The 21,824-nt window shown below is 41.2% G+C and overlaps 8 protein-coding genes across 8 annotated transcripts; 2 read left to right on the top strand and 6 right to left on the bottom strand.

Moving 5' to 3' along the window:
- Positions 1-299: 299 nt before the first annotated feature.
- On the top strand, positions 300-899 carry EAE98_011251 (uncharacterized protein; the record flags this gene model as incomplete). The annotated part of the gene is made up of 2 exons (XM_038958873.1): positions 300-613; positions 674-899. 2 exons carry the CDS (start codon positions 300-302, stop codon positions 897-899), a joined length of 540 nt encoding a protein of 179 aa, XP_038804713.1.
- A 240-nt stretch (positions 900-1,139) lies between these two features.
- Positions 1,140-2,081, bottom strand: EAE98_011250 (uncharacterized protein; the record flags this gene model as incomplete). The annotated part of the gene is made up of 1 exon (XM_038958872.1): positions 1,140-2,081. One exon carries the CDS (start codon positions 2,079-2,081, stop codon positions 1,140-1,142), a length of 942 nt encoding a protein of 313 aa, XP_038804712.1.
- Positions 2,082-3,476: 1,395 nt separating this feature from the next.
- EAE98_011249 (uncharacterized protein) lies at positions 3,477-4,009 on the bottom strand (the record flags this gene model as incomplete). The annotated part of the gene is made up of 3 exons (XM_038958871.1): positions 3,477-3,604; positions 3,659-3,730; positions 3,787-4,009. The coding sequence occupies 3 exons, from the start codon at positions 4,007-4,009 to the stop codon at positions 3,477-3,479; spliced, it is 423 nt and encodes a 140-aa protein (XP_038804711.1).
- An 859-nt stretch (positions 4,010-4,868) lies between these two features.
- On the top strand, positions 4,869-10,637 carry EAE98_011248 (uncharacterized protein; the record flags this gene model as incomplete). The annotated part of the gene is made up of 3 exons (XM_038958870.1): positions 4,869-8,377; positions 9,030-9,516; positions 9,564-10,637. The coding sequence occupies 3 exons, from the start codon at positions 4,869-4,871 to the stop codon at positions 10,635-10,637; spliced, it is 5,070 nt and encodes a 1,689-aa protein (XP_038804710.1).
- A 1,230-nt stretch (positions 10,638-11,867) lies between these two features.
- Positions 11,868-13,354, bottom strand: EAE98_011247 (uncharacterized protein; the record flags this gene model as incomplete). The annotated part of the gene is made up of 3 exons (XM_038958869.1): positions 11,868-12,662; positions 12,733-12,797; positions 12,853-13,354. The coding sequence occupies 3 exons, from the start codon at positions 13,352-13,354 to the stop codon at positions 11,868-11,870; spliced, it is 1,362 nt and encodes a 453-aa protein (XP_038804709.1).
- A 1,912-nt stretch (positions 13,355-15,266) lies between these two features.
- EAE98_011246 (uncharacterized protein) lies at positions 15,267-16,222 on the bottom strand (the record flags this gene model as incomplete). The annotated part of the gene is made up of 2 exons (XM_038958868.1): positions 15,267-15,684; positions 15,744-16,222. 2 exons carry the CDS (start codon positions 16,220-16,222, stop codon positions 15,267-15,269), a joined length of 897 nt encoding a protein of 298 aa, XP_038804708.1.
- A 914-nt stretch (positions 16,223-17,136) lies between these two features.
- Positions 17,137-18,611, bottom strand: EAE98_011245 (uncharacterized protein; the record flags this gene model as incomplete). Its single annotated transcript, XM_038958867.1, has 4 exons — positions 17,137-17,635; positions 17,689-17,939; positions 17,992-18,020; positions 18,080-18,611. 4 exons carry the CDS (start codon positions 18,609-18,611, stop codon positions 17,212-17,214), a joined length of 1,236 nt encoding a protein of 411 aa, XP_038804707.1. The 3' UTR covers positions 17,137-17,211.
- Positions 18,612-19,357: 746 nt separating this feature from the next.
- Positions 19,358-21,268, bottom strand: EAE98_011244 (uncharacterized protein; the record flags this gene model as incomplete). Its single annotated transcript, XM_038958866.1, has 7 exons — positions 19,358-19,532; positions 19,602-19,759; positions 19,817-19,924; positions 19,977-20,312; positions 20,379-20,785; positions 20,840-20,974; positions 21,040-21,268. 7 exons carry the CDS (start codon positions 21,266-21,268, stop codon positions 19,358-19,360), a joined length of 1,548 nt encoding a protein of 515 aa, XP_038804706.1.
- Positions 21,269-21,824: the final 556 nt, after the last annotated feature.

Below are 21,824 nucleotides of genomic sequence, written 5' to 3'. Positions count from 1 at the left end.
AATACTTCTCTTCCAACCAATTTCCCACACTCGTTTTTACCATCGTTTCAATACTTTACAAACCGTGAGCTTCCTCAAATAGAACAATAGTTTTTTTTCTTTTCCGCACTGCACTGCCACTCACTAACAATTACGAGGTAGTCTTGCAGATCTCATTCATTGATATAAAAGGGGCAGCCGCGCGCTTTATCCTTCTTCCCGATAATACACATCATACCCTTAATCGACTAACATACCTACCTCAACTATTCCAAATTCCATTCGCATACTCTCCCTGAAGATTACACTCAAACCACACAATGGTTTCCACCAACGGAGTTACAGACACCAATGGAGTCACCGCAGGACTTTTCGGACCTGAGCTTGTCTCCCCCGACGTTGCCAAATCCCTCCCCGAATCATATACTCTCCGCGCCCTTCAGAAGTCGGATTATGCTCGCGGATTTTTAGACGTTTTACGGGTTCTGACTGTTGTTGGGGATATCACAGAAGAGCAATGGAATGAGAGGTACGATTGGTATAACAATCAAGGAAAAGGTGGCTACTACCTCCTAGTCATTGAAGATCAGGGAAAGGTTGTTGCTACGGGCGCTTTGATTGTGGAAAGGAAATTGTGAGTACTAGTTTATGGAGGCCAGTGCCGAGAAGGAATGAATACTGACTCAATGAAAAGCATCCATAATCTCGGTCTCGTAGGTCACATCGAAGACATTGCCGTAGCGAAAGACCAACAAGGAAAAAAACTCGGATTGAAGATGATTCAAGCATTGGATTTCATCGCGGAGAAGATCGGTTGTTATAAGAGCATATTAGACTGCAGTGAGGCTAACGAGGGATTTTATGTAAAGTGTGGGTTCAAGAGGGCTGGTTTGGAAATGGCTCATTATTATGATCACTAAAACAAGCACCGAGATAACAAGTTTGGATCTCTAGACATGGCGAATTGGTTGGATTTTGATTTGGAATTGAGCATAGAGCGAGGGTTATAAATGGAAGACAAAAGGATACCATGTACAGATTTGTTTTGATTGGGAATGGATTATTTAGTCCCGGAAAATTTAAAGCAATGAATATTAGATTAGATTTATTGTGATTTGTTTCCTCACCCTTTTTTAATACATTTGCGATTTTCTGATGCTTCAAACCCATTGAGGTTTTTTGACTGTTTTTTTCCTCCTAGTAGATCCAAGACCAGTCCTCAATCCAATTGGACTAGACTTCATAACGATTCGAGGTTCCTTCTTGATTGGCTTTCTTGCAACACCAGCAGGACTCATAAGTCCCAAAGCGGAGTCTCTAAATTTCGTCTCTGGATCAATCTTCCTCGAAGGAAGTGAGATGACGGTCGGTTTGATCACGTCTTTCCTGTAGATTTTGATGGGCACAGAAACCCCGGATCCAATAACCACCCCTGACCGTTCATCAGACACATAGCTGTCAGAGTTTACAGACATTCCTCTCACTCTCCATCCCAAAACATCCTCCTCAACTTCGTCCAATAATCCACCCAAGCTTATACGTCCCTTGAAAGCATCATCTAGCCCTATCCTAATACTCTCTTTCCCATCCCCTAAGGATAAGCTACCATGGTTTCCTCCCCATACATTTGTTGCGTTATTTTCAGACTCCCAGTATCCCTTTCCTGCTTTGCTTCCGCCATTAATTTTCAAAGGCGGAAGGTCAGCGACCCACCCATCTAGCTCTGCCATTTCTAATTCTTCCACATATTCTTCCACAATATCAGCCAACTCAATCATCCCCTCGACTTCCTCTTCCATGATCAATACCATTTCTGTCAACCCGCCGAGTACATCCCCTTCCAAACCATCTAATTCCTCCCCACACATCATCTTCTCCCCAGTAATTGTGTCCATTACAGAAGCTACTTCTTGAAGTAAAGATGCGAGTTTATGAGCGGTTGTTTGATGAATGGGTGGTGTCGTCGGCATTCGCGAGTAAGGCTGAAGTTGTGGAAACATTTCGGATTGATATGTAGATTCCATCGGAGCTTGCGTCATGACATTTGGATGTCTCTTCGTTGCTACCACCCCGTCATTACGCTGAACTGTATAATTTGGCATCGATATTGGCGCTATTTAACAATCTGAAAGGTGATGAAGATTTGAGACTTCTAATTGCTGTTGCGATATCACTTGAGATCTCTCAAAGTAAATGAATATTGGTGAACGAAACAGGACTTGAATCTCCAAGATATGTTTTATTGCTTTGATCCTCGATTGTTCGACAGGGTGTCATAAGTATTTGAATTCTGCGTTAGATATTTACCACATTCCAAGACGGGGCAAAGTAAATCATAAAAATGCTGTTGGCCTGGAAATTTTACAGCCATCCGAGATATTTTACTGCATCCCACATCATCGGCCAGGAATCGCATGATGATATTGAGATCTTTAAAATATGCTACTCATGCTGCGAATCCTTTTTATCTGATTGTGGATAATTATCATGGGAATTAACAGATGTTGATCAGGGATCGTAGGAAAAAAGGGGGACAAGTATAGCGAATCATAGCCGGTTCCCGCACGAGTAATTCATGCAAAAGGTAAACGCATTGATGAATCTCAAGTTGAAAGAAAAATGAGGAATGTTTACCTAGGTAATTTTTCAAATACCGAGAGATGGGGTGATTCCATAACTCATTGCAGGTAAGGGATGAATGGAAATCCATGAGGGAAATTAGGATATCAGAATGGGCCCGGCAAAGTAGATAACAGATCTGTATGGTAAATTACTTTGTTCAAGACAGTGAAAAATTATACAAAGTCAAACTTAAGAAGCTCTAACACGAAGCTTTAGAATCGCATTCGTATAGTCGAACCCCCCATTGAGGGTTTGGCTGCTTTATGTCGTTATTTTTGACGTCATGATTGAACAGGGCTGGAATTTGCAGTGGACAAAATTTATTCCAACCCAAGGAGACATTCAAACTTAGCGAAACATTCGAGTTTGATGATATAATTAAGCTCCATGAAATAATTTGCACCTGTTCAAACGCCCAAGCGATGTTGAATGTTCAACGCAGAGCGTACTCAACATCACTTCAGATATCTCTCAGACAACGTATGACAAGAACATGATTATCGGAGCAACCACTAGGCCTCACTGCACTTGCATTGGGAACCTGAGATGACCATAGGATCCTTGGTTGCTTGAAAAGCCAATCACAAGATCTTTCAACTCCCCGCCTCTCAACCTGGTAGCACCATATCACATCGTCTGATTAATAAAAGCCCAGATATTCAACGTCATGTTTCATTCGTTATATTCGTATCATTCCCAAGATATCTTTCACCTCAACGACCTTGGGATATCATATCTGCATCCATTTAGGTGGCGCTTGTAAACAATCGGGTTTGATGTGGGCGTATTTGGTTTTCCCCTGAAGCGCATTGAGATGTTCTTGTGGATTTCATTCCCTTTCACCCGAAATTTTCTTCTACCCTATTATCCTTTTCTCATTCTTCCTGTTGTACGAAAGGATTCGCGATTTCTTCGCTGCCATCAACGGGACTAATTCCAATGAGTAAGGTTCCTCTTGCAACCACTAAACCTAGTGATCTCCAGGCTTCGGTTCCTTCATCATCTGCGAAAAGACCAAGTCAGTTAATGGGTTTGGCAGAATACAAATATACTTTACCAGTCAGCTTCTCCTCTACATCATCCAATACCAGATTCATCAGAGCATCATAACCCTTCAATGTGCCCTTCACTAAAGAGGATTTATGTCAGTTACTTTCAAGTTTAACAATGCAACCGATAACGTACCATGTCTGCCACCATTAAACTTGACTGTGACCTGCTTATCCATGTACTTTCCCAGGTCCAAGATATTCTCCTTCTTTGGTTTCTCAAAATTTCCCCCGCCATGTCCACCCCTCTCCCCACCATGACCTCCTCTACCACCTCCCCTGCCACCTCTGTGTTCACCATGACCTCTACCACCTCCACGTCCGCCACCTCTGTGTTGACCTTGACCCCTTTCAGACATCCTGTCGCATGTATGAGAAAATGCGGTCTGTGATTTGTTGGGGAAATTATGTGAGGGTTATTGACGGTACCAAAGAATTCTAGAATCTAGAACTTTTGTGATGGAGAGCTACAGCAATTGAAGCAAGTTAGCCGCTAGAATAAAGCGACATAAGTGGCTGACATGGAAGGCTGTAAAGACGAGGCTGAGATCAGAAACTGTGGCTGTACATAAATACGGGCGGGCGGTGTCGACACAACGGAATTGATTACCATTCCAATTTTACACGAAGGATTAGATTAACCTGTTAGGAATCCTTCTACTTCACCAATACGATACTCACATAGTATCTACGAAAGTGCGGCGTTTTAATTATTCTCAAAATTGACAGGAAACTAAAAATCCTGCGCTCGGTCATCCTAGGAATCATGTTAAAGTCGAGTGTCTCGAGAGTGTCTGATTCTAGGGAGCACTGGTGGAGGTTTCTTGAAAGTCACACTCCAGTCAAACCAGTACCACACCGGCAACTGTCTCTATTTTACGAGACTGTGAGTGCACATCCTTAGGTAGGTACGATTTATTAATATCTTCGCATTCTTCACTATCATGTATGGTTGCTATCACAACTTCATTCCCAAGGTCACTACGCATTATCACATGTCAAATGATCTTGAAGTTCCATGGTCAACACCCCGCCACGATTCAACGATCTTCATTCTACATCATGGGAGATAATATGTACCATAATTATTCAGTCCTATCAGGTACGACGACCTCAATTTCATTTACTTCGATCATGAATTTGTAGGATCGATGTCGAGGAAGTCTTAATTCCCGAGACCTAATCGAAAACCTCAATTTGCCACGCCTAGTATAATTGATGAGTTTGAAAGAATTAGAGCCTCAAGCTCTAGAGGCTCTGGATGAAGGACCGCCATATGAGGCAGAGGAGATAGAGGGAACAGAGGACAATGCAGTGATGTACCATGAATGTCTGCCGCAGATAATTCGAGAATCGACGCTTCTTCCATCGCCTATTGCCACTGCTGTTAGCCTGGTGACGAGATCATCTTCTCTTTATATTCGACTTGGCACATTCATAGGGGGACTTGCTATTGATGGTGCACGAGTAACAACACTCACCGGGTTAGAAGTCAGTAGAGCTATTATCGAGGGAATACTACATCGTGCTGGAAAGGACGTTGCAAATCGAAGCACTGGGGAATTAGGAAAGTTGGAAGCAGAAGGGCTACTGGAACGAAGTATTGCGAATCTACACGCCACCATTACAGGAATATCATTCGCTGCTTCTACTAGTTTTCATTTTTCTTCTGTAGCTTTGTCTTCTGCTACAGACATTTCACAACAGCTACTTGGTACACTGGATTCGATTCTTGGATCGACTGATTCTTCGAGAGCAATAGCAAGCATCATTACATTAATTCGCCGAGAGTTTCAGAACCCCGCCACAGGAGTGGAAGGAGAAAAGGTTAGTGTAGGCGATCTTTTGCTGGGTATTTGTGGGTTGGCATTATTACAAAGATGGTGTCGCAAATTGACTGACCTGGAATGTCGAGAGAACAAACACGAGGAGATTCTTTGGGATGTGGTTGTACTTGATGATGGCCGGCGAGCGGATGTGGTCGGTATGATATCAGGAGATTCCTCCGACCTTCAAGGAGATCCCACCAAATTGTCTTTCATGAATACAAGAGGCGGTGAATTGTTAGAGACGATTGAACGAGAGGAGCCAAGTCAAGCTGATGTTGGCGAGGACAAGGTGGAGAGTGTATTGAGACAGAGGCTAATCAAGTCACTGCCTTCTGATGCCTCTGTTTCCATCACGACCTCTACCATCACAACAACGATAAAAACAATCACCGTCGAAGTTTCAGGGTTCGAGCCACCTGTTTTTTTGCCACCTCCCGGTGTGGAGATATTGGAAGAACATGCTATTCGTCTTGAAAATGCGGACCTAATCACAGGGGGCAAACAACCAGAAATTACACCAGTACCGAGATATAGAGTCGTGTATGGAATAGTAGGAAATAGATTGCGGAATACGAGTATCGCAGAACAAGAATTACTCCAAGCTATTGAGAAGAACGTAGAAAGCGATAATATTTCGGGCGATGATCAGGACAGTGACGCTCCTAGCAGCGTCGCCTATTCAAACATACCCAAAGCGACTTGTATCGACGATGGTTTGCCTGTACAAGACGAATACTCGCCTGTCAATCTCCCCCGGAGAACTACTGGTAGCAAATCAAAAATACCCAGGCTTTCATTTCCTGGTGTTTTGGATGAGAAATGTATAGTAAGTACGGAAATGTCTTCTTTGGTTTCCGACAACTTGGCAAATCAGAAGAGATCAAGAAAGCCTATCAGCCCAACTTCACCAGATGATAGTTCTAAACAGATTTTCCTAAAGTCGATTTCGAATAATCAAATGTCTAAAAAGTCGAAGACCGATGAAATAACGGTGGAAGGACAAGATAAGAAAACTTCTTTTCGCCAGGCCTTGAAGGGAAGATCTAGTACCAAGTTATCCAATCTGTTCAACAAAGATGGAAGTAAAGAAGACAGCAAACCCAAACTTCCACCTCGGCCTCGTCCAACATGGGGAGACCCCACTCATACATCAAAAATTAGATCTACCTCAGCCCATCTATCAATTCCACAGAAGCGGCCAAGAAATACCGCAGGCTCCTCAACACCTTTACGTGGAAATCAGATCCCATTGACGTCGGAAAATCTTGATAAGATTCAGCCTGATTTACCACCCACTCCCTCCAGAACCAGTTATTACACGGTCCACGAACAACGAAAAGACTCAATGGTTTCTCAAACTGACACTTATTCAATCCATTCTTTTGACCAAGGCCGTCCTCATTCCCCAGCAACACCAAGAAATCGTTACATGGGCCAGAATAATGCTATGAAGTTACGATCGGAGAGGGGTATGACCCTCGAAAGTTCACTTTCAACACCCAAAAGCCATCGACGCACGCATTCAAATGAAGAAAGCATATTTACATTGAATACAAACAATTCAGAAATTTGTCTCATCCCAAATTTTGGAAGAGAAAATGGCATATTTGAAGGTAGGGAAGCATTAGATTCCCTGATGCGGACTGGTAAGATCGATGGCACTTTTCCAAAGCGCCACATCATACAGAACATTACCCGTTTCGTCAAGTTTGCGTCTGCCTCTTACGGCTCCAATTTTCTTCGAGTAATGGGGATCTCAGATCCTAGCACAAGACAAGAGCTTAATGCTATACATCATCTTGAACATCAATCATTTTCGTCTCATACACAACTGCCTGCCGACACTATTCTTCTTTCTTCATTTGTTGATCCTCAAGGTGGAACTGATTCTAGTGGACTCACAAATACTGGTGTTCCAATGGTTCACTATATATCACTGGATCATCAATCACAAGCTATAGTTCTCACATGTCGTGGTACTCTAGGATTTGAAGATGTTCTCGCAGATATGACTTGTGATTATGATGAATTGGTTTGGCGTGGTAAAGCTTACAAAGTCCATAAGGGGATTCATGCATCTGCCCGTAGACTTCTTCATGGCGGTGGAGGCCGTGTTATGGCCACAATAAAAGCAGCACTTGAGGAGTTTCCAGATTATGGTCTGGTTATGTGTGGGCATTCATTAGGTGGTGGTGTAAGTACTTTGTTGGCTATAATGGTTTCCGAACCTGCTGGCTACGGCACATCATTCGTTACATCTTATCATCCCGAGCATTCATCCACATCTCTTGACGCTACTGATAATTCTTCTCAAACACTACACCTCCCACCGGGTCGTCCAATCCATGTTTATGCTTATGGTCCCCCTGCTACGGTTTCTCCATCTCTAAGATCTGCAACTAGAGGTCTCATCACAACAGTCGTCAATGGTAATGATCTTGTCCCTCATCTTTCCCTCGGTTTACTTCACGACCTTCAAGCAGTTGCTCTTGCATTCAAGAACGACAACTCGGGTGCGAAAGGTGAGGTGAAGAGAAGAGTATGGACGGGAATGAGCAATTCATTTACTGAAAGATGGTATGGGCGATCTGGACATGGAACTGATGAAGAGGAGGAAGATAAGTGGGCATATGCTGCACTCAAGGCGCTCCGAGCTTGCATGTTGAGCAATAAATTGGTACCACCTGGAGAGGTTTTTGTAGTTGAGAGCATGGCTGTCTTGAAACGAAGTGCTTTCACAAGGAACAGTGATATGAGCGATGGAAAAAATGATAGAGGAGAAGATGGATTGGGTAAACCAGCAACTAGAAGTGTATTAAAGTACGTGAGGGATGTAGAGAAGAGGTTTGGTGAAGTCAGATTTGGGGGAAGTATGCTGTTGGACCATAGTCCAGGAAGGTATGAAAGCAGCTTGAGGGCATTGGGAAAAGGTGTCTTGGGTGATTCATGAATCCTTCGCCACAGGGTATCATTATTTTCTAACATACAAAGTAATATTTGACAATTGAACCTTTACTGAGGCTGCAGAAACATCATATCAAATCATCAGGAATTTTGCACAGAAAGATAAGCTGTTCAGAGGATGCCTATGTGCATCATGCATAGTTGCCTCCGATGTGTTCATTCATCTCAATAATTCCATTTAGAAATTATTAGCATGCTCAAAACTACGAGCGACTTTTTCCATAGGAATGCTTTAAATTGCCAACCTTCCATACCACACAGCATTCCCGATCCACGTTGTATTCAACCACATTCTATGCTTTCATTCCAGCACGTTTTAACATCACTGTTGTTCTAGGATTATTGTTTCCTTTTAATTTACTCTATGCTTGTTGACTGAGTAACTTCTACCAAATTCAAAAAATCTTCTAGCTAAGATGGCTATGTTCATCCTTCTCCTTGTCATCTCGGCATCTTTCGCTGCTGCAACACGAAAGTCATTACCTGTAGTTGATTTGGGATATTCTGTCAATCAAGCTACTATTGAAGTATGTTGCTGACCTCTTAATCGTGTCCTTCTCAAAGCTAACATTTCCACGACAACTAGCCATGGAAGATACTATAACTTTTCAAATATTCGGTATGGAGAAGCTCCTGTTGGGCCACTACGATTTTCCAGACCAATCCCTCCGCGAACTGCCAATCGAACTATAAATACCGGTCAAGAAGCAAGATCATGCTACCGAGCACATCCTTATTGGTTAAAGACAGCACGGCAGTATATTAATAAGGTCCCTCTAGATGAGATAAAGCACGAATGGTTCGATATAAACAATCCGCCTTTACATGATGCCAGTCAATCCGAAGACTGTTTATTTTTAGACGTGATGGTACCTACTACGATTTTCGATAAAAGTTCAAAGATTGAGACATGCGATGATGAACCAAGTGCCCCTGTTCTAGTTTGGATTGATGGTGGCGGCTTTACTGGTGGATACAAGCATGAAACTAATCCTGCAGGATTAATCGAGAATTCAATGGTATTAAAGGAAGAGTTCGTCTATGTTTCCATAAACTACAGACTTGGTCTTTATGTTAGTATAATCATGATCATTCTTACATAAACATGCTAATTTTATAGGGCTTCTTAGGTGGACCACTTTTGAAAGCCGATGGAGATGCAAATGCAGGTCTGCTTGATCAACGACTAGCTTTAGAATGGGTCCAGGAGTTTATTTACTTATTTGGAGGCGACAAGAACCGAGTTACTGTCATGGGTGAATCGGCCGGTGGTGGATCTATACTACATCAAATAACTGCATATGGTGGAATGAGAGGTCCCCCACCATTTCAACAAGCTATCCTACAAAGTCCGGGGTTCCAGCCAAATCCAGGAAGTTATCAACAAGAAAGAATCTCACATCACGTCTTGAACGACGCAAGTAGCTTTTCAAATAGATCGATTACAACTATTGATGATTTACGAACAGTGGATACTAGGACATTGGCTAAAGTCAATGATTTTATCGTTGCAAATTCTCCTTATGGCCTTTATACATTCGGTCCAACTGTCGATGGAACCTTTGTACCAGCACTCCCTGGTCAAGTTCTAGCGGATAAGAATTTTCAAACTTCTCTGGCATTAATGATAGGAGGAAATGATCAAGAAGGTGTTTTGTTCACTTCACCATATATTTTGAACCAAGCAGATTATGTTGCCAATCTTAAATGGTTGTTTCCAAGGGCTCCCGAATTGTTAATTTATGACATTTTCGCCCTTTATCCCGACCAATTCGATGGGAAATATGGTTATACGAGTGAAATGATGCGAGCGGCTGTTACCAGTGCAGAGTCCTGCTTTGCATGCAATACGAGATACCTGAATGCTAAAGTCGGAAACAAGTCATACGTTTATTCATTTGATGTACCTCCAGCATTACATGCAGATGATGTTGCATATACATTCTATAATGGTCCGGGGAGTGTTACATGGGATGGGAAACCTGTATTTGGAGGTGCGGCACTTTCTCTTCAAGATTACATTGTGAATTTTGTGACTACTGGTACTCCGAATGGAAGAAGGGTTCCTGATTTTCCTCAATATGGAAGCGAATCGAATGTTTTGAGTATTAACTCATCGTTTTTGGGAACTATCTCTGTTGATCCTTTAGTAAGGGGGCAATGTGAATGGTGGCAGAAAGCGCTTTACTATTGATTACATTTGTCATTTTTCTTCATGTATGACGCGCAACAGGAACCCTGAATCGCGAGACTTTCAGATTCAAAGCAGTTCATGTCTTAATGAGAATGATATAGTATGAAATGAAAGCTTGAGTTATATCGAAATATTAGTTGATTATGTATTAGTAGACTTAAATTTTAGCGTTTAATCGTTTCACCTTGTTATTCTTTAACTTCATTTTAATTCTTTAGTATAATCTCTTTTCATTCTTCGTCATCTATAAAACCTGATTATTATAGATTTATAAATTTGATGTTTCAGTTATATAGTACTAGATAGAAAAAGGGCCGAAGCAGAAAAACGTACTAAAAATAGTCATTATTCAAGCTTTTTATTTCTGTATATTTGAAATCTTTTCGAAAATCAGTCTTTATTTAAAAAATTTATAATTTATTGAATCTTTTTGATTGATATTATATAAGAATATATAGACCTTCTTTTTATAATCATATATAAAATTCGAAAATAAGAAAGTTTCAATCAGTAAATAATCATTACTACAAATTGATTATAGAGATAATTTCTATTAAACTTAATCATTATATAATATAAATTAAATATTAAGTATTATTTCTCATTTATATATATTAAAGTGTTTAGTATTAAAAGACCTAAGTCTCGTGGAATAATTTACTAAATATTAAATATTTCTAAATCTAGAGATTAAATAAAGATATGAAATTAATAAATTATAATAATGCTATCTATTTATTAATATAAGAAGGGCCTTGATGGATTATATCGAACATACTTTTAATAGAAGATCTTTCTTTTTTAGGTATAATAGTCTACTTAACTGTACTTGATTATTATTAAGATACTTTCAATAGTTGAATCTGACTAAACCAGCGCCGTTTTTGTTATGACCAGTCTTTTATAGGAGTATAACTACATAGTAACTATTGAAAACTTATAGTCAATGGCGAGGCACGAGGCAACATTCGGAGTATTATCAATAAGTGAAGAGGGGTATGGGAAAAGTCATAAGTTTTGAATTTCTGAATTTTATAAGACTACGACCTGCGTGAAACCCGAAAGTGCCAGCTTTAAATATATGCAATTCCACTCAACCTAACTTCCCCAAAAGACCATACCCAGTATGCGGACGTTTGCGATATGAAAAGAATCCAGTACCAAGACCACACGAGATTCCTTGATTATCAAGCGTTAGCAAGGATGAAATGATTGAGCCATCTCCGGTGTTCAATCATTTTGAGTTACTCTGCATTCTTCTTCTTTTTTCTTGCGTGAGATTTCTCGTTTCTCTTCTCGTTCCTTCTGCAACTTCGCTTCCTCAATCTCCTTAATTTTGGCCCAGTTTTGGAAAGCATCTTTGTTCTGCGTACAACATATCACAACTTCTCGTGTAGCTAGAACATCCTCCAAGCAGTCGTGAATGGCACCTTTGTTCTTTCTAATCTCCAATTTGAGAAGTTCAGAGCACATTGTTGACAACCCCCAAGTTCGATTGAAGCCAACTTCTTTTTTTGCAAGAATCGCGGAGTCCACAACTCGGGGGTGTATCATTCTCAGTGCATCCAGGTCGTTTTCCAAAGCATGACCGATGAGGATTGTGTTAGCATCTATAAGCTCCCACAACTTGGATCGGGCCTCTTCCCAACCATCCAGTGCCTGACCTCGTGAGACAGCTTCATTGAGAGTGTGTATACTTATGCCATGGATGGATGATCTCATATCATTAATGCGCTCTTTCGGACATATGAGATGATTAAGAATCACTGCACCTGAAACGAAGTCGACTGCGCAGAGCAGGATCGGTTCACCACCACCACCACCACCGGCTACTCCTGCCATTTCACAATCGATGACAACCGCCAGATGTTTGGGTTCATTAGAAGCGGCTGGAGTCTGTTGAAAGTCCTGGTGTCTGAATGATCTCAAGGGAAATTGAAAATCATGTATTGGCAAAGTCTGGCAACCGTGGGAGTCTGGTTCGGTTCCGTTGATCCTGCAGCATTTGTAAGGCTTTTTGACATTCTGCAGAGTTTGAATTATCAGTATAATCCTGGCAGAAATTTTCGTCACATCTCAAAGAATAAATACGTACCCACTTGTTACGCTTGTATGGATGAAAGGTGCATGATTTTTCGTAATCAACTTTTAGTTCTCGAACTATAATCAAGTCAGTTTAAATTTTCAAAACTAAAATCAAGCACGGAAAACTTGCCGTTACAACGCTTGCATTTTCGAGAATCGACATAGTCCGACTTATTATATGGTTGTGTAATGTAATTATTGGCCTGGAGATCTTCCCGCGAATGGCAATGAGAAGATAATGTGTCTAGCACCATCCGAGACTCAGATTCATGAAACGTTGACCAGAGTGATTCTACGACTGGTACAATCATGGCGACAGTAGAACTAGGAATTTGGGTTGGAGTGTGAGTGGAGATAACTGGGGTCGGAAGCTGATAATATCCGTCTGGAACTGTATGATTCAAATATAAAGAAGCGCCATTATTGTGACCATAATTTATTTGGATAGATTGAGAAGGAGTTGCCTGTTGATATGGCGTTTGTCCAGATTTTGCATGGTTGAATCCGACTGGATGGAAAACATTGATTTTGCCTTGAATAGAATTCTTGTGAACCGATGAGTTATCGACATGTTGTTCTAAACTTCTTTGATCTTTAAAAGACCTTTGACAGAGGCTGCAGAAGGCCGACATAGTGTAATGTTGAAATTGATCAATTCAATTGTCTTTTTGGATCGATTGATTTGAGGTGGTTGGCAGTGAGTAAGATAGGTAGGTAGGTAGTCATAAAAAGAATTCACCCGCTTCCTTCCTGCCTGAGTAGGCAACACAAAAATCTGGGGTAGTACTGAAATAGTACTGGGGTGGTGAATCTTGAAACAATACAATATTCAAGTTTGATTGGTAGCATTGTTGTTACACCACGTCTTTATATTGTCCTCCAAACAGAAAGAAGTCAACAACTGTCGACATTAGGTATCTAGCCTAGCTACCGTATAGGGAATGGGGGTCATATATGGTGGTTGCAACACCCCCTGCAATATAGAATCTAGCCTACAACGGATGCAAGTTTTAAATCGGATGCGCAATGGATGTAAAGTCGATTCAGCTTAGATTGATTCAACTAGTATAAAAGAATTCAGATTTAAATAAGAATGCTGAAATAAATGAAAAGTGGTTGAAGAAGATAACAGTTACAGGGATTAATCTGGTGTGCCTTGGATTTAAGGCTTTATACAGTTATATCTGAACCTCTCACATGCTTCCTCCTCCTCCTAGCCAATTGCCGCGCGATATTGATGGGGCAATGCATAAAAGTTATGCTAAGCTAGCTGGCGCTTACTCGCTATCGCTATAAAGCTTCAGAATCAACACAATTCAGATTTTTGAATTCAGAATAATTCGAATTAGCCAAAGTTCACTCTGGTGGCGTCACACGAGGTACAGGGGGGTGTGATGATTGATACGCAGATGATGATTGATTGAACTCCCTGTAGAATGGGCGTATTCTGAATAGCTTCAATTCCATATATTAGTCAGCATTTAGAGTTTCAAGAATCGCATCCGTTCCACATCCGTAGAATCCATTGCATCCGTAAAATCCATTGTATCCGTTGCAGCATTTCATCCACTGCTTGTGAGCTTTTTATTGAATCAGTTGTAGCCATTTAATCCTATACACATCGGCTGCACAACTAGTGTATAACGGACCTAAAAAGACCCCATTTCCTTCTAGGTAGGTATATGCTACCACAATCATTGACGGATCTCGTCCAAAGAGTTATGGTAATAACATCCCAACTTTTCGACACACGAAATCAAACAGAAAGAAACTTGGAGGCATGAAAAAGAGTGCTACTTGCCTCTGTTGTGTCGATTGGCGATGAGCTCAAGTGACTACCATACTAGTACTTCAAACGACTATTATAATTTCATTTGATCGAAGTTATAAAATTGGAATTCTTCAATGCCATATCTAATCCGCATATTCTCCATTAGTTAAAACCGCCTCTCAACAAGCTTGAGATCTTCCTAAGAGCTGTTCAGAAATCATAAACGCGATCAGAATACTTCTTCGATCCTGATTAACATTGCGTAAGTTGATGCGCCTCGAGTTCTCCAACAAACATCGAGGAGCGTTTGCCATAACCCCACAGCAGTCAATCGAGGTGCGAGTTCTCATCTATTTATATCGAAAATTTGTCTAAATCTGCTTTCTCTTCTACTTTAGTAAAATTATAATTTACTCGTCGACGTTCTTGTAGTTGAGGGTGAGTCATTGATTCCAGTCCTTAGTATCGATTCAGGAATGTTATGAAGATTCGCAATACTGTAATGACTCATCTTTGTGAATATAGGAAAAGCTCCGATAGATGCAATGATCCTTCCAATGAAAAATCATCCACGGCAATTGTTGAATAATCGCGTGTTGAATTGAAAGAGACAATCAAATGACCAAAAAGTACGTAGAGTCATGAAAACTACGTTTTTTCTTCCATACAACACCCACCGTCGTAGGTCAAAGTGGCTATTATACTGTTATATGCACCATTAACTTCACGTCAGACACAGTAGAACGTTATACTAATGTCAACGCTTGAACCATTTAAGCATAACCACTGCGGTAGGCTGTCTTTACCTGATCCAACCCATACTTGGCCATCCACTCCGCAGCTTTATAATACCCCTGAATCAAATGGCCTATCGGACCAAATTCAGCCCCAAAATTACAAGTCACCTCTTGAGGCAAGATGTAACGATGGCCTCTCCAATCTCGAAAATAATACGGAGGAGCAAGAGGTGTCCGATCCCAATGATTCAAAAAGTCCCAAGCTCGGATCTGGTATCGCTCGTAATATTCATTGAGCAATGTGAGATAGCCCATGTCCCCTGCTCCCGTACTTGCAAATGTGAGGTGTTGGATAAGTGACCCAAGGTTGTCATCGGACGCCCAGTCTTGAGGAGATGAACATTGAGAGCCATAGGTGTGGCGGACATGTTCAACAATGCTCGTGAATCCCAGACTACAAATCACCTATTAGCTTGTTTTCTAGACATATGATGCAAAAAATTGAGACCTTACGTGCTCACCCCTCCGCCCATGGAGTATCCAGCAATAATTAATTTCTTTGGTACTATGTCATGATCCTGCATTGTAGTGACTGCGTCATCGAGAGCGGAGAATACAGCAGCTTTCATTCCGTTCCACATGTCCAAGTAGAAACTGTGGACTCTATTCCCATCAACATATACAGGATATGGAAGATCCCACCAGTTCGGACCCTTACCATCAGTCCATAGGTTTACCAGAATCTCATCATCTGTTGACCCTTCAAAGGCAATGGTGATTGTATCCTGGTCATTGACAAGAATAGCTTTGCGAGTTTGATTGATACCGGTGTGAATATCAATAATTTTTGAGGCGGAAATTGTATCGTAGTTGCGAAGATCGCTCTGTAGAGCAATGATATCTGGAATTTGAGAGGCTCTCCATAATATTAAGGCAGCATATTTGACGTCGTGCCAATCACTGGTTCCAGTATTGAGTTCTACCAGAGGCATATTTCATTAACTCAGAGGCCGTATTCGATTGATATCAACTGTCAAAAAACTGTCAGCAACAGACTCCGCATTGAATGCGATTTTTCACTGTCTATTGGAGATTATATGAGTTGTTTGTGGATATCTGATCACGTCGCAACTCACTGCTTATAATGTTTTGAGTCGTCTTTTGCGTCGAAAATACTTCGTGTGATAGGAGAATGTTTGTACTAATGACTCTAATTATGAATTCAAGAAATATTTATTAGGCAAGGTCACAAGGTATTGTGTCTGATTTGCATAAAGATGTATGTTGAGTACCCTCGGAGTCGGCGAGTGGGCTATCCCCTAGACTGTCAACAAAGGACACCTCGCTTATACAGGCATCTATTGACCAATCAGAACATCAGGAATTAGCGAATTCTCATTCCTATATTATGTTTTTTTAACGAAAATTATAAAGAGATTATTATTTTAATAAAAAGAAATAAATAATTTTTCAATTTCTATACAATCTTATATATACTTTTATCTTTTTGATAAATATCGAGATTTTGATTTGTTATATTTTCTAATTATGAATTATATAAGATTTATTTAGAAATTACTTATAAACTTATCTCATTTTAGGAGATAAAATATAACAATATTTTTGAAATCAGTCTATAGTTATTTTTATATGAGAAAAAGACCGAAATATATTTGAGATTTTGTTATTTTCCTAATATATTTCAGTTTTCAGATTCAATATAAAGGCTTTAAATTACAATATCACCTATTGAATTATTTATAACTATAAAGATATACGAACCACTTAAGATGTTCTAAGTCAGCAGTCTAGAGGATAACACGCGCATCTTCGGTCGACCCTAAGACACCTACTTGCTAGCCTTATGTTACAATTATCGTAGATAATATTGAGGTAGAAAGATTAATAAAGAGGCTTCATAATAGCTGAAAGTGATAAAATCATTAGATTCGGATTCACAAACTTCTATGGGTTCTGTATATCACAAGGCTACCTTTGCCTCCTCACCCCCATACCTAGATATCACAATTGAAGTCAAAAGATTGCCTGAAGCAGCAACCAAACACCCATCCACCAATCTCCATTCCTCAGCGCTGAGTTGTCCCTGGCGACTCAGGGCTCTCAGCTCTTCTAAAATCTCATTCTCGGTCCAGAGTTGGATAGCATAAGCCATTGACTTTGCTGCTGTGACATCATTGATACAATTGACCTGCATAGTAGTATGTACTAGATTAATCATCTCCTTCGCTCTTCCTTCAAGAAATTGCTTTGCTTCTTTGTCGTACGAAGCAATATCATTGGCAATAGAGATTTGATCACCAAGGTAGCCGAATAGTCGACGAAGTTTTGGACTATGTAGGTCAACCCTCAAATGGAGAGAGAATTTGGTGCATGCCCACGTGAATCTGATCAGAACGATTGTCAGAAAAACTAAGAAACTTGGAATGTTTGCTTTTACCTATTTGCAATGTCATCATAACGGTAATCAAGGTATTCCCGTACAGATGAAAATTCCTCAGGGTGCTCATGACGACAAAAATCAATGAGTTCTTGAAGTACCTCTGCACCTGCATTTCCTCCATCTTCCTCATCCCCGTCCAAGAATCCTTGTCTAATTTCATGCATTCGTCTCTGTAGTGGAGTGTCTGCTATAGACTTGGAGACGTTGCCTTGGATACGTCCAATGAAATCATCTCGCACCTGGCTGGTCTTCGAGCAATAAGCTTGATGACTTCAACATTATGCTTGGATGGCTACTTACAAATTCCGAGGATGCATTTTCCCACATGTCTAAGGATTGTGAGAGTAGGCCTAAAGAGCATAAGTGGAGACTAGGAAATATGGCTTACCATCAAATATGAAGATCAAAATAACGCTTTGAGCCAGAAGCTGGATTCGTTTCTCATCCGCATCAGCAAACATGTAAATGCTAAAGCGACTATATGTATCCAAAACGGGAGTTCGGAGCTGGTGTTTGGCAAGAGTTGCCATAGATTGTCCATTGGTTAGCATTGCATCCTTGCAGTGTTGATCCTGCGCAAATAACTCGAGTAACTCTGTCGTCGCCCTCTCGTTTGCTTCCCAGTGTTTGCTCTGGCGAAAATTTCCCAGCCCAGTGTGAACTGGCAGATGAGCAGCTCCAGGGTAGATGGAAATTCTATTGTTTCTGGTATCTCCCTGTATCTCGACTGATTGTAGTTGCAGCACGTCATTGAGAGTGACTTGTTGTGCCTGCAGCCACTTTGGCTTCTGAGGGAGATAATCGTAAATGTATTTTATTGGACAAATTATATCCGCGTCCTTTCCATTAGTGAAGTTATCGAAATCAACGGGGAGCTTCTCAAGTGATCCGTTGCCATTGGCCTTCATGATAAGATTCATGTTGAAGAGCCTTATTTGACAGATTCGAAGATTCCAAGGGGTTCCAGCCTTCAAGGTCTTTAAATGTGGGAAGTGCTTGCCAAAGCCATTAATAGTTCGTCAGCTAACTCAAGCTTACTTTTCGCCCGGTATCAGGGTGTTTCTGCAAGTTCCTGCAGGGTAGGAATGGCTAAGAGATTCATCAATACAATATGGAGCATGATGTTACAATCATGCAGCGACATGTGCGGCGTGAATAATCACTGCATGAGACTTTTGGGAAGGTGCTCCGACAGAGCACAAAGTGTGGAGCACGAATTTAAGGGCATTACCAGGGGGAAACCTGTCGGTGATGTGGAGCAAAAGTGACTCGTGCTTGAGTAAGTTACTTTGATTATGTCGAAAAAGCAGGGCTAGTTTGGTGTTTTCCATCACTCTGATCAGACGGCTGAGGAGTAATTTATCATTGCGGTGTTGACTACGATTTTTATTGGTATATCGAGCCTCCGGTATAAATTTATCAACTACCAAATACATCACTGAATCATGAATAACAAATTTGGACATCTGTCAAGTGACAGAACTGTTGAAAAATACGAGATTTACATCCGTCTAAGAGCAGAGAAATTTCCGCCTGTTACGATATGTCATCAAGCGGGTTGTGAGAAAATGCCAATTTAGGGATCTATATGCAACCTCCCGGCGTCGCGCTTCATGATCGATCATGCAACAGCACTTCCACAGAATTCATCGTCAAATTTAACTTTTTACAGTCTTTTGCCAAGGATCTTTACTCTGACCCCAAGACTATCTGGATATGGCTCTCCGATAAAACAATCCCGGACAGATTCAACGTCCCGTTCTCGCAAAGTATCATGTAGCTGTAGTTCATACCTTCTGAGCAATGTAGCTAACACTACGTATAACTCGGTATAGGCAAATCTTGAGAAGTTGCCAGAAGTCAGTCTCGATGAGGCTCGGCCAAAAGGGAAAATTGTAGCAGGAGCATACCTCATTCCCTGACACATCCGAGTACCCTTCCCAAAGGGCACAAAGTAACGTTCTGGGACGGGATCTTCCCCCAACCAGCGATTTGGATTAAAATTGTGTGGATTCTCATATATATTAGAATCAAGTAGGATATCATGAATCGTCATGCTCGTAGGCGTCTTATAATGAGTCAGCCAACCAGTTTCTCGATTACAAAACAAAAATGTACGACTTGCCATTACTGGTATCTTCCAATTCTTATAGGCCAGCTCAGTATGAGCCATTAATGGCATTCTTGATGTGATAATTGCAGATATTCGTAATGCCTCCTTGACGGTTGCAACCTAATTTGGTGAGTTGTAGCTCGAATGAAAGGATTGAATGACTATATAATACCAAGTAAGGAAGCTCTTCTAAAGCTTTTGCGGATGGTAAGATGGAGTAATCAGGCATTGCTATATCTATTTCATCCCGTAGTCGTCTCAAAACTTGAGGGTCAGACAGTGTATAAAACATGGTGATGCTCAGAGCGCGAGATGTGGTTTCGGCTGCTGCGGATATCACTACAACTGCTTCGTGAGCAAGGCGTTTTGCCGATTTCTCATGAACTGGTAGATTGCTATCTGATATGCATTGAAACAAGGCCATGATAGAAGGAGTTTCGTGAATTTTCGGCTTTTCTTGGCTCGCCTGTTGCTGGGATAAAAATCGCTCGGCAAAAGCTCGCATTTCCTATAGTATGGGACCATCATATCAGTCCTGAGAAGTGAATTGCTTTATCCAAGATATAACACTCACAGCATGATACTGCACTAGTCTGGATAGTTCAGGCATGAAGAATCTTAGAATGTCGATAGGAATGTAAAGAGCTACGGTCATCATCCAGGGAAACTGCTTCATCAGCGGTGTTATTCTGGCAACAGCCCTTATTGTTGCGCTCCAGTCGACTGCAAGTGTCTTGTTTTCTTGAAGATCTTTACTTTCCCCGAGCGCATATCTTGTGATTGTATCTGTGGTGAAGGCCAGGAAAGTAACGCGAAGGTCAATTATTTCTTTCGTATTCAAATACCGTTCAAATTGGTCTGAGAGAATTCGTACTTGGTCTAGTATTAGAGGTTGAGCATCGAATATTGCACGTGTAGAGAGTAAATGACTATTGGCAGCGCGACGTTTTCGATGGACATCATGCTCAACTGTGCCAAAAGCTGCGACGGGTGGTTAGATAAGATTGATTATCTCCAAATTCGACAACTACTCACTGCCCAGAGGTGCGCCAGCCATACTTGCAGCTGGCGGATATTTGTCCCGTTTGGTAGGATTTCCAGCGTACAGTGTGTCAAACCAGTCAGGGTCTTGTACGTGGAGCTCAAATGGATTTATTCTAACAATAGGTCCTAGTCAGTTAGCTTTTATCGATGTCGATATTGATTATGATTGAAGTCGGCAGCATTTCACTTACCATATATTTCATGCATTCGCTGTATTTCCCAGGCAAATTGCCCCCCATGGCCTTTCAGCAGGTCGAAGTAGAATTCATACCACTTCGTAAGAGCAGCGAGCTTAGGACCTGGAAATTTGGCCAAAGGGTGTAGAAACAGACGATAGACAGATAAGACGATGACATAGCAGACTACAGCCGATATTATGGCAGCTGTAGGCCCGATAATGCTCGTTTGCTGGAAAAGCATTGAAGTGTATGTGCAAAAGGAATTGACGGAACTAGAGGAAACAGATCTTCTCTTCGCCAACTTTGACGCTCTTGACACATTGCTCTGTGCTTACTGTGCTGTATAAAGCAGAAATGAGGATGCATCCAAAAGCAACATAATTACAGACATCCAGTCTGAAGTCAGTAATCTTTCTGCAACCTTCCTTATGTGACATATCCCCACCCTAGACCACTAGTTGATAATGGGTGCATCTCTACGAAGAAAGAGGTTCCTACGACGGGTACCATTTTCGATTTTCACCCTGTGCAGGGGTTTAAAAAACATATGTCAATATTGGGTTTGGCTTGTATGATCTAAGCAATCGATCACTCATGGGTGGAGGGGAAACAGCTTCCTATTGTATTGGTAGTATTCATACAATCCAATTGTATAGAGGCCTGTGTCGGAATCCCGACCAGATATTGATTGAGAAATCGTCAATCTGTCGCGAGGAAATGTGTGGATGCGGTCTAGGTCAAAAGGCTTAAAGCCGAGGCTCGCGTCGCCTTTGGATCAAATTCTATCCCATTTATTG

The sequence above is a fragment of the Botrytis deweyae genome (assembly GCF_014898535.1).
Source record: "Botrytis deweyae strain B1 chromosome Unknown BDEW_046, whole genome shotgun sequence".
Lineage (NCBI taxonomy): Eukaryota > Fungi > Ascomycota > Leotiomycetes > Helotiales > Sclerotiniaceae > Botrytis > Botrytis deweyae.
The sequence above is the reverse complement of the archived record's forward strand: the minus strand, read 5'-3'. Positions and strand labels throughout refer to the sequence as shown.